Source organism: Herpailurus yagouaroundi, unplaced genomic scaffold (genome assembly GCF_014898765.1).
Source record: "Herpailurus yagouaroundi ecotype Mexico unplaced genomic scaffold, PumYag 213, whole genome shotgun sequence".
Classification (NCBI taxonomy): Eukaryota; Metazoa; Chordata; class Mammalia; order Carnivora; family Felidae; genus Herpailurus; species Herpailurus yagouaroundi.
In genome coordinates, this window is record NW_024412444.1 from 11,334,047 (window position 1) to 11,348,920 (window position 14,874).

A 14,874-nucleotide genomic window follows, 5' to 3' on the forward strand; every position below is an offset into this window, starting at 1 on the left:
CAGGAAAAACCAGACCATCTAATGAAACAATTGCTAATTGTGATACTAAAGGAGTAAGTATGTATCACACCTTATCATTTTCTCTTTTTTTTGACAATCGGCTATATCTGTTAATTGCAGCATCATGATCTGGAAAAGAAATAACTATTAACAACAATACAATAGTACCTTACAAAACTTAAAACTTACCTGACAAAACTTAAAACTTACCTGACAAAACTTATAAACTTACAAAGCTTATAAACCAAAAAAACTTTAAATGGTTTTCACATGTGCATCTTTCAACAAATGTACTAAAGCAAGAATTCTCTACCATATGAGCAATCCACTTAAATGTTCCCATTATGTTTCTACTTATTTAATTGGCAAACTATTTAATTCCAAATAGACGGTACTCCACTAAGTTTTTTAAAGTATTTTTCAGTATAAAAATGGCAAATGTTCACTAAAGACAACTTTGGAATATACAGGAAAACAAGGAAGGGTAAATATTACGCCAATTCCTCGGGTATTATTAAGACAACAAACTGAAAAATTTGATTTAGTTTCCTTTTAAATTTTTCTTGTAGCACAAATAGTGCAACTTAAATAAGAGCACTGATTTACATAATATTCACTGAAACTTTTAATTAGGTTCACTTTTTTCTACTACATAGAACATAGATTTGTGTTAATAAAGAAATAGATCACTGCGAAAACCAACTGTAAAGTATTCAAAACTTACCATTACTAGCAATCTGAAACACTTCCTTTAATGTCAATATTTCTGGAAAAGTTCAAGAATAGTTTCAATTTAGCATATTTATGAAATTTCTTAAATTTTGTTTAGAAAACAGTAACTGCCATTTAAGCTACAATTAAAATTCCAAATAACATTTCATAATTCAACAAAGTGAAAAAGTTATTCTGTGTTTCAAGTAGCCTATGGAACATTCACTATTATTAACAACAGTTACACCAACAGAAAATCGACTTGCCACAAATTAGTAATATGACACAAAAACAAATTTTAAAATCATTGCAAATTCTAAGATATGCAGATTAGTCTTAGTACCAGCATGCAACATATTCTTTTATTTATTTATGTTTAAAGAGAGAGAGAGAGAGAGAGCAAGAGAAAAAGCACACAAGCAAAGGAGAGGGGCAGGGGGAGAGAATATCTTAAGCAGACTCCACACTCAGCGTGAAGCCCAACGCAGGCCTCCATCCCATGACCCTGGGATCATGACCTGAGCCAAAATCAAGAACTGGTCACTCAACCAACTGAGCCACCCAAGCACCCCCTTCATTCATTCACTGGTACTGACTCTAATAAGTAAAAATGCTGAATGAGGAACAAAGAATAATTAATAAGGTTAGGACATTCAGACTAAGAAAAGAACTTGTTTATATTGACCTTGGAAATAACCATTCTTAAGGATCACCACCATAAATATTAACTCCATCTCTAAAATACATCTGTCTTTATTTCATGCATAATTTAAATAGTTTGCCATCCACTGATACATTAGTTCAGTTTTAATTCTATCTATATTTTCAATAAATAAGTCTATATGACTGTCTGAGACTGTGAATTATGACAAAACAGAGCCAATTCTGTAAAACTCACATGTTATCACCTACTAATCCTAAGTGGGGAGAAACAAAACCACCATAAACTACTAAGTCATGGGTTGCTAGATGTGCCAGTACCCCTACCTCCCACTACTGCAGCCCATAAACACAGCTCCTGTGCCACTTGAACTCCTTGAGCTCTCAACTTCCTAATCCATTTTCCTCAACATCAAATACACTCTATTCCATCCTTAAAAACTAAAGGAATTGGGTCTACTTCTTAAAGGCCTCCACTGGCTTCTCCTTGCTTATAAACTCAAGTCCAACATCTTTAGCATGATCTATTTCTAGATCTGTCTCCTGTCATACCCCAACACATCCAACATTGCTGCCATACTGAGTTCTCGTCATCCACAAAACAAGCCATGTATTTCTCCAACCCATACCTTTATGCTTTCTAGTCCCCCTAATAGAACAGTGACTCTTCAATGTTCAATGCTGAGGTTCCATTCTTGGTGATGCCTTCCTGACACCCTCCTCTGAGGCCCCACAGTACCTTGCTCATTCCCTAATTATAAGAGACAGAGTATCATAATTATCTGCTTCACCCATCTCCTTCTCTAGGCTTTCTCAAGGAAAGTGACACTATCCATATCAGTACTTTCCAGTAACTAGTTTAACATCTAGCAGGATCTCCCACAAATAACCAGTGACAAAGTGGTATAAACTGTAGTCAGAAATGGTTAAGGTATAGAGTAATATGCACTTTGCAAGTATTAATCTTCTGACAGCTAATGAAAGTAAACATAAACTTGACTTCAGTACCTTTCAAATCTCTTTCTTTAAACTGGGTAATGGGGAACATCATGGCATCAGCAAGCTGCGTTGAAAGTACTGCATGACAAGAGCTAAGCTAGTAAAAGAAAGACAAAAAGGCCAAATAAATAACTATACAGAGACATTTAGCCAGTGTTATGTAAATTAAATAAAATCTAGTAAACAGATGCTGATCCATTTTATATAAGAGAACACTCAAAATTATATGATATACTACAAAATATTATACAGTAAAAAAAATCCATTTAAAACTCTTAGGAAAAAATACAGGATAACCTTGGATTTGGCAGTGGTTCTTAGATATGACACCAAAAGCAAAAGCCACAAAAGAATATATAAGTTGGACTTCATTGAAATTAAAAATTTTTATGCAAAGGATACTATCAAGAAGATAAAATCACAACCCACAGAAAGGGAGAAAATATTTGCCAATCGTATACCTGATAAAGAACTTGCGTCTAGAATAAGTCTTAAACTCAGTAACAAAAGATAAACCACCCAATTATAAAAAGGGCAAAGGTCTGAATATCGTAGTGCCACCGCCTTACCCAGGGTTGCCTTCTGCTCTTTCAGGTACCCAAGGTCAACTGCAGTCTTGAAGCAGATGATCCTCCTCCTCCTGACAGTGTCAGAAGGCCACAGTAGCCTAACACTAGATCACAATGCCTACACTATCCACCTCACTTCACCTCATCGTGTAGGCATTTTATCATTTCACATTATAACAAAAAGGGTGCGTACAGCACAGTATTTTGAGAGAGAGAGACACCACATTCACACAAATTTTATTATGTCATAATTCTATTTTACTGTTAATTATTCTCTCATTCTGTGAATCTTTCGGCACCTAATTTGTAAATAAATCTTTATCACATTTATGTATATACAGTAAAACATACAGGATTCAATACTATCCAGGGTTTCGGGCATCCGCTGGGGAGCGGGTCTTGGAATGTATCCTCTGTGGATTGGGGGCAGGGGCTACCAGAGACATTTCTTCAAAGATATACATGACCAATAAGCGTAGAAAAAAGTGCTCAATGTCATTAGCCATCAGAAAAATGCACATAAAAACTACAACGATATTGCACTTCATACCCGCTTAGATGGTTATAATAAAAATATAAATGAAAAGCGCTGGTGAGGATGTGTAGAAACTGGAACCCTCCACTACTGGTGGGAATGTAAAAGTGCGCAGAAGCGTGGAAAAAAGTCTGGCAGTTCCTCAAAAAGCTAAACATAAAATTACCATATAATCCAGCAACCCCACTCCTGATTATATACCCAAAAGAACTGAAAAAGTGGTGTTCAAAAAACAAAAACCCAAAAAAACAAAAATAAAACTTGTATACAAACACTCACTGCAGCACTACTTCCAGTAGCCAAAAGGTAGAAAACAACTCAAATGTCCATCAACCATTAAGGAATAAATAAAATGTGGTATATTCATACAATGGAATTTTATTCACCTAAAAAAGGAATGAAACTCTGATACATGCCGCAACACAGATAAACCTTAAAAACATGATGCCAAGTGAAAGCAGACACAAAACCCCACAAATTATATAGGAAATATCCAAAACAGGCAAATCCATTCAGATAGAAAGTAGATTTGTGGTTGCCAGGAGCTGAAGGGAGAGGGAGTAGGGAACGACTGCTTAATGGGCACAGGGTTTCCTTTGGGATGATGATGAAAATGTTCTGGAACATCAGTGGTGATGGTTACAAACACTGTGATTGCATAGTATAACCAGGAGTAAGTTTTATGTTATGTATATTTTACCACAATAAAAATACTCCATTTTCTACAAACATTTCTTTATATTGCTCTCCTGTGACAATACTTGGCTACAATGAGTTATTAAAATATTTCAGGGGCGCCTAGGTGGCTCAGTCAGTTGAGCATCCAACTTCAGCTCAGGTCATGATTTCACGGCTCCGGAGTTTGAGACCTGTGTCGGGCTCTGTGCTGACAGCTCAGAGCTGACAGCTCCCTCTCTCTCTGCCCCTCCCCTGCTCATGCTTGGTCTCTCTCTCTCTCAAAAATAATAAACATTAAAAATTTTTTTAAATAAAATATTTCAAAAAATTACTTTTTCAGATAGACTAGAAAAGACAGAACTATCTAGTGTTTCACGTGAAAAGATCTTTCATCAGTGCACTAGGTGAGAACAGTTATGGACTCCCTAGACAGCTCTCACCACACTTCTTCCACCTAGCAATATTTTGCCATTCAGTTTATTAATCCTTCCATCCCAGACAGCCAACATCAGCCCTTAATTTCTCTAACCAGTCAGCAGAACTAATCATTAAAAAAGTCCCAGAACCCACCTATAGCTCATAATTTAATTCTCTCCCTGCCTACATCAAATAACACAGTGAAAGGATGAACGTGACATGGACTGGGAGGAGAGAGAGCACATCTATATGCTTATCCCTTGAAAACAATTTGTTTTAATCAGAAAAAGAAAGTACTATTTTTATGAGGAAGCCACTAAGACAGGAGACAGCCACTAAGATGGAAATAAGGTCCTTCTTTAAATAGTAAACTTTTATTATAGAGATTTGCTCCTATCATAATAATACAAGTTCCCAATAAAAGCTAAACAACTTGAGTAACTTAATTATAAGACCATATATTCAAGCAAGATATAATTATAATAAGCACTTACCTCATCTATAACTTTTGAAAACTGTTGCAAAGTTGAACTCATAACTTCATCATCACCCCCCAGTGGAAAGCGCTGAAAAGTGAGAAACACAGATGAGGTAAAGGCCCAGTGCTATATATCTTTTGTGAATGGTGTTATAATTTACATTTTTATTTTTGTTCAAGTTCATTTTGTATTTTGAGAGAAAGAGAGAGAGAGAGCGGGTAGAGAGACAGGGAGAGAGAGACTCCCAAGGAGGCTCTGCACCATTAGTGCAGAGCCCGACGTGGGGCTCGAACTCGCAAACCATGAGATAATGACCTGAGCCGAAATCAAGAGTCCCACGCTCAACCAACTGAGCCACCCACACACCCCTATAATTTACATTTTTAAAAACAGCTGACCCAGGGTACCTGACTGGCTATGTTGGTTAAGCATCCGACTCTTGATTTCAACTCAGGTCATGATCTTGCCAGCATGAGATGGAGCCCCACATTGGGCTCCATGCTTAGGATTCTCTCTCTCCCTCTATCTGCCCCTTCTCCACTCACACTCTGTCTCAAAATAAATAAACAAACATAAAAAAACACAGCTGACCCTCAAACAACGTGGAAGTTAGAAGTGCCAACCCCCACATATAACTTTTAACTCCCCCCAAATTTAACTACTAACAGCCTACTGCTGACTAGAAGCCTTATCAGTAACACAGTTGATTAACATGTATTTTGTGTATTACATGTACTATGTACTGTATTTCCATAATCTTTTAGAAAAAAGAAAATGTTAAGAAAACCATAAGAAAAAATATATTTACTGTACTGTATTTACCAAAAAAATCCATGAATAAGTGGACCTGTGCAGTTCAAATCCATGTTGTTAAAGGGTCAACTGAAACTTCAAAAAACTTCTAAAATTTTGAATAAACTTTAAAAATGTCACTTAATAAAACAGCATAATTCATACAATTAGTAAACATTAATTAAAATGTTTGCTAAGCAACTAATTAACATGTGTATACAGGAAGGCACACCATACAAGGAGTTTAAGATTTGGTGTTTAGCTCCAATTCCTCCAATCACCAACCGTAAAATCTTGAGCAAGCCTCAGTTTCTTCATTTGTAAAGAGAGGTCAATTAAATAACTAATATGTAACAGTAAGTAATTAAAATCAGATATAAGTGCTATAGTGGAATTTCAACAGCATGCCCAAATTACCTTCTGCAAATTCAAAAAAGCTTAGGATTCTTGGTGAGAAATTCTGTTTATCTATACAGATACTGTATCACTGAATATTTTTTTAATGTTTACTTATTGGGGCGCCTGGGTGGCGCAGTCGGTTAAGCGTCCGACTTCAGCCAGGTCACGATCTCGCGGTCCGGGAGTTCGAGCCCCGCGTCGGGCTCTGGGCTGATGGCTCAGAGCCTGGAGCCTGTTTCCGATTCTGTGTCTCCCTCTCTCTCTGCCCCTCCCCCGTTCATGCTCTCTCTCTCTGTCCCAAAAATAAAATAAATAAACGTTGAAAAAAAAAAAAAGAATTTATAATGTTTACTTATTTATCTATTTATTTATTTATTTATTTAGAGAAAGCAAGCAGGGAAGGTGCAGGGGGGTGGGGGGAGAGAGAGAGAGAGAGAGAGAGAGAGAGAGAGAGAGAGAGAGAGAGAATCCCAAGCAGACTCTGCACTAAAAGTACAGAGCCTGGTGCAGGGCTCCAACCCACGAACTGTGAGATCATGACCTGAGCTGAAACCAAGAGTAGGACGGTTAACCAGCTGAGCCACCCAGGTGCCCCTCACTGCATATTTTAAATTACGCTTTAAAAATTTTCATATACTATACCTGTTTTTCATATTCTTTTAAAAGTTTTGAAGTCAGGTGTGTTGCTGCACTTAATTCATTCTGTAGGAAAAAAACAGCATTCAAATTAACACAATATTACTGATCAAGAAAGTTTTAGTTGAAGATACCTAAACCACGTTTACCACTTAACATAAATGCTATATAACATGCTCTATAAACCCCTCATTAAATCACTGGAAAGGGAACTACCATTAGAGCATTTTTAAGGGAAAATCAAACCATGAAATAAATGGACACCATCAAGGAATTCAGCAGTGTTCTAGGCGTATGCTTTTTTTTAGCTAATAAAAACTAAGTATTAAATGCTGTTAAAGCTTTCAAGTTCGAAGTAAACTGTATATAATCTTGGCAAAATCTTGAGAGATTCTATATTAATGACTAATTATTCCTCTCTCTAGGTGCTGATACTAGACCAATGCATTTAATAACATACAACCAAAATGTGGTTAGCCTAGTCACATAATACAGCAACACAGCCAGATGAAGGAAATACTTTTTGAAGTTTTTTTTCCGTGATGAACATAATGACAAATATAACATTTCTTTTACATTGTAATTAATCTCTGTGGTCAGGAATCAAATCTTGAAAGACCTATCACAAGGGAAAAAAAAAAAACTATCACAGCAACTTTTTAGTACATAAAGAAAATGTGAATCCAGAAAGGAGATAAAATGAGAAGGAGAAAAAGAAACTTGTATACTTAATTAATCCCAAAGAAAGTTTAACACAGCACCCAAGTCGCTGTTAAGGCTTATAACTGAGTTACATAAACAGCCTTGAATCTTAAGCCTGCTCGACAAAAAAAAAAAAAATCTACCCATCTCCTTCTTGAACTAATCTCCCAGCACCCAGAGTTATATCTAATTTTTATTATGTTCTTCTCACTAAAGATAAACCACCTTCAAATCCTTTACTCAAAAAGGGGGAAGTGTTTCTTGAGATTAAAAGCATGATTAGGGAAAACACTGGTGACAGTATGGGGCTTTCAGTTATATCTTAGGCAAAGATCATGATCAGTGAGTTTCAGTAAGAAAGCTCTTACTGTGTTTAGGTAGAAAGAGGAAAATGCTTAAATCTTCACGTCTTCTGTAGTGCTACAAACTATACACTCACTAGTACTTGGAATGTGAGCTCAGTAATACAAAATACTTAAAAGTTCCTTCATGCATTCAGGCACCAGTAAACAAGACAGACTCTATCCCTCTGTCCTCATGGGCTTAAAGTCATTTTTAAAAAAAGCACTGAATCAGCCCTTAGCTTTTTACCTGTGCATCATAAATCCGATGCATAGCCTGGTACAACTGGTTCATATAGTTGGAAATAGCTGTAGCATCTTCTTCAAATACACCCAGTAAAGACCTTGTCTGTATAAAATAAAAGCAGTAAGTTTAGGTCACCATTATATAAATCAAATAGAAAATTTTTTTTCTAGAGGAAGGAAAAATCCTAGGACACTGGAGCTCTAATAATTCTGAGTTTTAATCTATTTTCTCTCTTTTGATAGTAATGCCAAGATGCTGGGGTTCTTTGTTCTCAATTTCACTTCACCAAAACGCAGGGATTTTCCAACTACAGCACACAAACTTTAGAAGGAACAAAGGTGTATTTTTATGAATTAAAAAAAGCCTGTGATTAAACTAAGAACAAATCAACAAAAACATTCAAGGCTAATTAACAGTATTCCATGTATAAATATTTTAAACGTCTTATTTCAGGATAACTTATTTCTTTTTTTTTTTTTAATTTTTTTTTCAACGTTTTTATTTATTTTTGGGACAGAGAGAGACAGAGCATGAACGGGGGGGGAGAGGGAGACACAGAATCGGAAACAGGCTCCAGGCTCCGAGCCATCAGCCCAGAGCCTGACGCGGGGCTCGAACTCCCGGACCGCGAGATCGTGACCTGGCTGAAGTCGGACGCTTAACCGACTGCTCCACCCAGGCGCCCCAAGGATAACTTATTTCTTATTATTCAGATAACTTATGATTATTTCTCTTTTTCCATGTTCTCTTGGAGTAGCCAAAACCCTCCCCATCCTAATTCAAAATAACGTAGTAGCCAACCCTAACAGAGCCAATTAAAAAAAAATTTTTTTAATGTTTATTTATTTTTGAGAGAGAGAGAAAGAGAGAGACAGGATGAGCAGAGGAGGGGCAAAGAGAGAGGGAGACACAGAATCCGAAACAGGCTCCAGGCTCTGAGCTGTCAGCACAGAGCCCGACGCAGGGCTCAAACCCATGGACTGCGAGATCATGACCTGAGCCGAAGTCAAATGCCCAACCAACTGACTGAGACACCCAGGCGCCCCATAACATGGCCAATTAAATACTAACTTATAAAGAGTACAGAATTTGAGGGTTTATTGTTTTCTTCTTCTTTACACTTGTCTATATTGTTAGGCTTCTTTTTTTTTTTTTTTTTTAATGCACTAAGAATTTCCCCTTCGTATTAAGGGGAGTTTTTTTAAGTAAATGTTAAGACTGTCAATAAGAAGGATAGAGATGAAGAAACTCAGCATATCAAGGCAAGGTATAGTCACCTTTTCATATCCCAAAGGCAGAGAAAGGATGAAAATATTAACAACTATTGCGATAACTGCAGCTTAAAATCTAAAAGATGACCTTGTATTTTTATTCTACAAATAGTTCATTTATGTCTCAGCCTTAGAAAGTGGTTTTTAAAAATCAACTTATTCCTTAGTTTCCTATTTTCAGAAAAGAAAGCTAAGTCAACACAGTTTTGAAAAGGAGGGGCAGGGGGACAAAATCATTATGCCAATATATGAAGTCCATGTCGTCAGTCCTCTACTCCCCCATGCCCCAGATATTTAGATCTGACAGAGAATCTTTTTACTTTTTTAGCTCTGTGCCCCACCCCTATTCCCCACAGTGCTATTTTAAGATGTAAAAAAGAAAGCATTAAGAAATCTTGTTTGACTTAGTGCCATTCCAAAGAAAAATCTGCCATTTCGTTTTTTGTTTCCCCAAAATTATTCTAATTCAAGGAATTACACATTTATGCAAAAACCTGTAGTGGACTTAAATTAAAAATATCTCCTTAGCCCAGTGTTAAAATGGGTTCCCTACTTAAAGCTAGTTATATCTAGCTAGCACCTTGTAAAAAGTACATCAATGTGGTACCATTTCATTGAATCTATGATGGCATCCACTGTGAGCTGCACTCTTTTTAAATACTACTGCAACAAAATAATGCCAGCAATTAAGCTATGATTTGAGGTATTCTTCTGTCTTGTAATTTTCACTTCATATTTGTGGAAATAGACCTTTAAACATTTTTATATATAATTATATATATATCATATATAATTAATTTTATATATAATTAATATAAACATAAAAGCAAAACACAAACAGCATGAATTTAATATAATCCTAACACTTCTTCAGAGTTCAACTCTTTTGAGTCACTTTTTGACAGAAGAATCATCAATATCCATGTTTTCCCATCCAATATTATTCTGTGCCATGGGAACGTGACAAATATTTCTTACAAGTGCTCACTTTTGCCCCCAGTACTTTCTTCCAAACCATTGATACCGATTCAGCAAACTTTGATGGCAGTACTTGGTTCATTCCAGCAGGAGTCAAAGGAATATTTTCAGACAATAAAGAGGACTGATAATCCTTCAAATTGCCTGAACACTGAGAGGTTGCACTTGACCAGTCATGCCACTAGGAGAAACAACCATGTGTGTACATTTGCAACCAATTACACATAAAACATTATCAACTGTAAGGGGCATTTATCTCAATATCAGACATGTTAAAATGTGGGAAAAGAAAAAAAGGTATGTCTTATAATCTATGAGTATTCCATGTTATGCCAAAGAAAGAAATGAGTATTCCATATTATGCCAGTTGGGACTGGAGTTTTATCTTCATAGTTCCAGCACTGAAGAGTCACTGGTATTTATCTATACAATTATTTTTAAAGGTTCATATCTGTTCTTAATAACTAGCAAGTTTCATTTTGCTCCTGATTTTCAAAACAATATATAAGTATGGACAAGGCAGCTAGTATAGTATAGCCTTAAAGATTTCCTTTCTCAACAAATAATATGATCATTTGCAGAACAGGAGATTGTTTGGGCAAGATAATTCTAAAGATGTTTATATCCAAACAGCTGGATTTGAACTTGCAAATTCCTCTCTATTTTAATAGTTACTATAAATCAAAACTAAAAAAAGATAACTGTAATTCACGATAGCCTTTCATGACTCCAAGGCTCTAACCTTTTTACATAGCAACTGACAAGCCACTTTTGATTAGGATCAAATGATTTAAATAAACACTTATCTAGAGGGGTGCCTGAGCAGCGTAGTCAGTTAAGCGTCTGACTTCCGGCTCAGGTCATGATCTCACAGTTCGTGAGTTCGAGTCCCATGTTGGGCTCTGTGCTAACAGCTCAGAGCCTGGAGCCCGCTTCAGATTCTGTGTCTCCCTCTCTCTCTGCCCCTTTCCCGCTCATTCTGTCTGTCTGTCTCTCTCAAATATGAATAAACTTCAAAAAAATTAAAAACAAAACAAAGAAAACCTTGTCTATACAAAGGAAACAATCAACAAAACTAAAAGGCAGCCTACAGAAAGGGCGAAGATATCGGCAAACAACATATCTGATAAAGGGCTGGTATTCAAAATCTAAAAAGAACTTATCAAACACCCAAAAAACAAGTAATCCAGGGGTGCCTGGATAGCTCAGTTCGTTAAGCATTTGACTCTTGATTTCGGCTCAGGTCATGATCTCATGGTTCATAAGTTTGAGTCCCACTTCGGGCTCTGGGCTGACAGTGTGGAGCCTGCTTGGGATCTCTCTCTCCTTCTCTCTCTGTCCTTCCCCTGCTCATGCATGCTCTTTCTCTCAAAAATATAATAACATAAGAAAAAAAATCCAGTTAAGAAATGGGCAGAAGACATGCATAGACATTCTTCCAAAGAAGCCAAACATAGCTAACAGACACATGAAAAGATGCTCAACATCACTCATCATCAAGGAAATACAAATCAAAACCATGATGAGATACCACCTCACATCTGTCAGAATGGCTAAAATTAACAACACAGGAAACAACAGGTGTTGATGAGGATGCAGAGAAAGGGGAACCCTCTTACACTGTTGGTGGGAATGCAAACTGGTGCAGCCATTCTGGAGAACAGTTAGAGGTTTCTCAAAAAACTAAAAACAGAACCACCCTTCCATCCAGCAATTGCACTACTCAATATTTACCCAAAGGATACAAAAATACAGATTCGAAGGGGTACATGCATCCTGATGTTTATAGCAACATCATCAATAATAGCCAAACTATGGAGAGAGCCCAAATATCCATCAACTGAAGATGGATAAAGAAGATGTGGTTTGTATATATGTATGCATGTGTGTGTGCATGGAATATTACTCAGCCATCAAAAAGAATGAAATCCTGCCATTTGCAGCCATGTGGGTAGAGCTAGAGTGTACTATGCTAAATGAAACAAGAGACAGAGAAATGCCATATGATCTCACTCATATATGGAATTTAAGAAACAAAACAGATGAACATACAGGAGGGGGGAAAGAGAAAAGAGCAGGAAACAAACCATGAGAGTCTCTTAAAGACAGAACAAACTGAGGGTTGATGGAGGGAAGTGGATGGGGAAAGGGCTAGACAGGTGAAGGGTATTAAGGAGGGCACTTGTTATGATGAGTACTGAGTATTGTATATAAGTGATGAATCACTGAATTCTACTCCTAAAACCAATACTGCACTGTATGTTAACTAGAATTTAAATAAAAATTTGAAAATAAAAAAGAACTTATCTATAGCAGGAGCTTTAAAAGTTTGCATACTCTTTGTTATTCAACTTCTTGGACTCTATCCCGTGTCAGTAGTCCAAATGAGAACAAAAATTCATGTCCCAAAGCATTAACCGAAGTCCTATATATAAAAACAAAACTTGGGAAAAATCTCTAAGTCCAACAATAGGACAACTGTTAAATCAGTTAAGGAAACATGTAGCCTTTAATTTTTTTTTATTCAGAATGAAGGATATGTGAACACTTACCCTGTAATGTTAAGTTAAAGCCAAATAAAAATTGTTATGTACAATATAACTTCAAATACATTAAAGTATGTAAGAGAAAGCTAGGAACAAGTAAAACTGTTAATAGGGTTTGCTGCCTCGGAAAAGACAGGTAACTGTTTTCTGTCCCTTTCAGTTTTTCTGAAGCACATAACTATGATTTTCATAATCAGGTACAAAAATAAAAACGTTCACTGTAACACTGAGATGCGGAGACGTTGAGTGACTTGCTCTAAAGCAAGTGAAGTGTCAGTGAAGGACTAAAAACCCTTATACCCTTAGTCCCAGATTTAGGGCTTTCCATCCTACCACAAGTTCTCCCTAAGGACTACTTCCAATATCTTTCCTTTCTAAATCCCATTTGTCCCAACTAATTTTCCCAAGTCAATATTACCTAGTTCAAATTTACCACTTCTAAAAACTGAAAGAATAGCAATGTGGCTATTTCATTAAAAATTACCATAAAACTGATACTGATATGGCGCACCCTTATACAAAAGCAAACAAACACGAATGCTCAAGTTGTAAACTAATTGTGTGAAAAGTTCAAGAAATTAGATGAGTCAGATTACATCCTCTTCACAAGTCATGGCGAGAGCACTGTGCTACCCATTCCGGGGTTTTGTATAATCTTTATGGGCCATAAAAACCAGGCAAGGAAAGAAAGGTAAGGCAACCTGTTGAGTCTTATATAATAAAAGTAAAATGACAGAGTGCACCTGACCAATACATGCCACAAAATTTTTGCGAAACAAACATAATTTCTAACTTTATACTACAGAAATCATTAAGAATTTGAAATAGTTATTGGGGCGGTCCAGATAAACGAAGATGTGGGTTTCTGTCAGTTTAGGCTGATAAAAATACATTACCAGCAAACAACTGGCTTGTGAAGGTAACTTTCCACATAGGAAAAAAAAAAAAAAAAAAAAGAATCAATTCCACAATCAGAGCCCAACTTCAACTTGGCGATTATTACTGGCACAAAGTCATGGCAGACGTGTCACACAGGCCAGGGGATCTAGCCCCTTCTTCCTGATCTTTTGGGGCTATATTAAACTATGAAGACACATGAAATATGTGCCACTGTTGTTCTGAATGAACACCATTTCAGGAAATTTTCTTCGTTCTGAGGGGTAGACAACCAGCAACATCATCTTAAATCGCTTAAATTATTCATTGAAAGACAGGCTTAGGAATGATGTTTCTCAACGCAAGTTACAGCGCCTACCAACATGTTTTTAACAGAACTCATTTCATTCTTCGGTATTGAACACGTTTCTCTAGACTGTTTTAAGCTAAAGCAACCACGCTAGCCTTGCCCCCAAACACACGAAACACGGGGCTTTTATTTTGATGAGTTTATTAGGGCCAAGTCTGCACCATTTCGCGCAGCAGTCTTGCAGCCGCGAAGGCGCGGTCCATCACAAGCCGTGCACCGCTCGGGTGACAGCGGCTACCGTCGCGGCCACGACACTGGACACACTCCTCGGGGAGGCTCCCGGGCACGTGACGGGCTTCGCCGATGACTCTCCACGCGGGCAAATCAGCAGCCTGCCAGCATCTCCCGAAGAAAAACTATCCATTTCCTTCCCTAGCTTGCTCAGAAACCATGTAATAAGTCTACAGGGTTTTTTCTCCTGCATTTCCTCCGAAGAGACCTTCGGGGAGAAAATCCCAGGACTGAGATTTATCGCCTCACGTTACAGCGATAAAAATGCACCTTTCACCAAATACAAGGGAGCCCCGAGCGCGTACGTGACCGCAGGGCCCACGAGCGAAGGCGGCGGAGGCTCGGTGGCCTCCCTCCGACGTCCGGACCCCGCGCGCGGCTCTCGGCCCAGCCGCGCAGGCCCACGCGGGCCTCCAGCTGGCGGCCGGGCCGCTGCG

General features: G+C 37.5%; 1 protein-coding gene across 2 annotated transcripts in view; it reads right to left on the reverse strand.

The window, feature by feature from the left end:
• The window catches only part of APPL1 (adaptor protein, phosphotyrosine interacting with PH domain and leucine zipper 1), a 37,845-nt gene that overhangs the window by 22,330 nt on the left and 641 nt on the right, over window positions 1-14,874 (reverse strand). For both annotated transcript variants that reach the window (XM_040454707.1, XM_040454708.1), the window contains exons 2-7: window positions 8,169-8,267; window positions 6,882-6,941; window positions 5,064-5,135; window positions 2,380-2,467; window positions 725-766; window positions 71-129 (exon numbers count right to left, since the gene is read on the reverse strand). In XM_040454707.1, coding sequence (XP_040310641.1) covers window positions 71-129; window positions 725-766; window positions 2,380-2,467; window positions 5,064-5,135; window positions 6,882-6,941; window positions 8,169-8,267 — 420 coding nt within the window. The remainder of the gene's footprint in view (window positions 1-70; window positions 130-724; window positions 767-2,379; window positions 2,468-5,063; window positions 5,136-6,881; window positions 6,942-8,168; window positions 8,268-14,874) is intronic.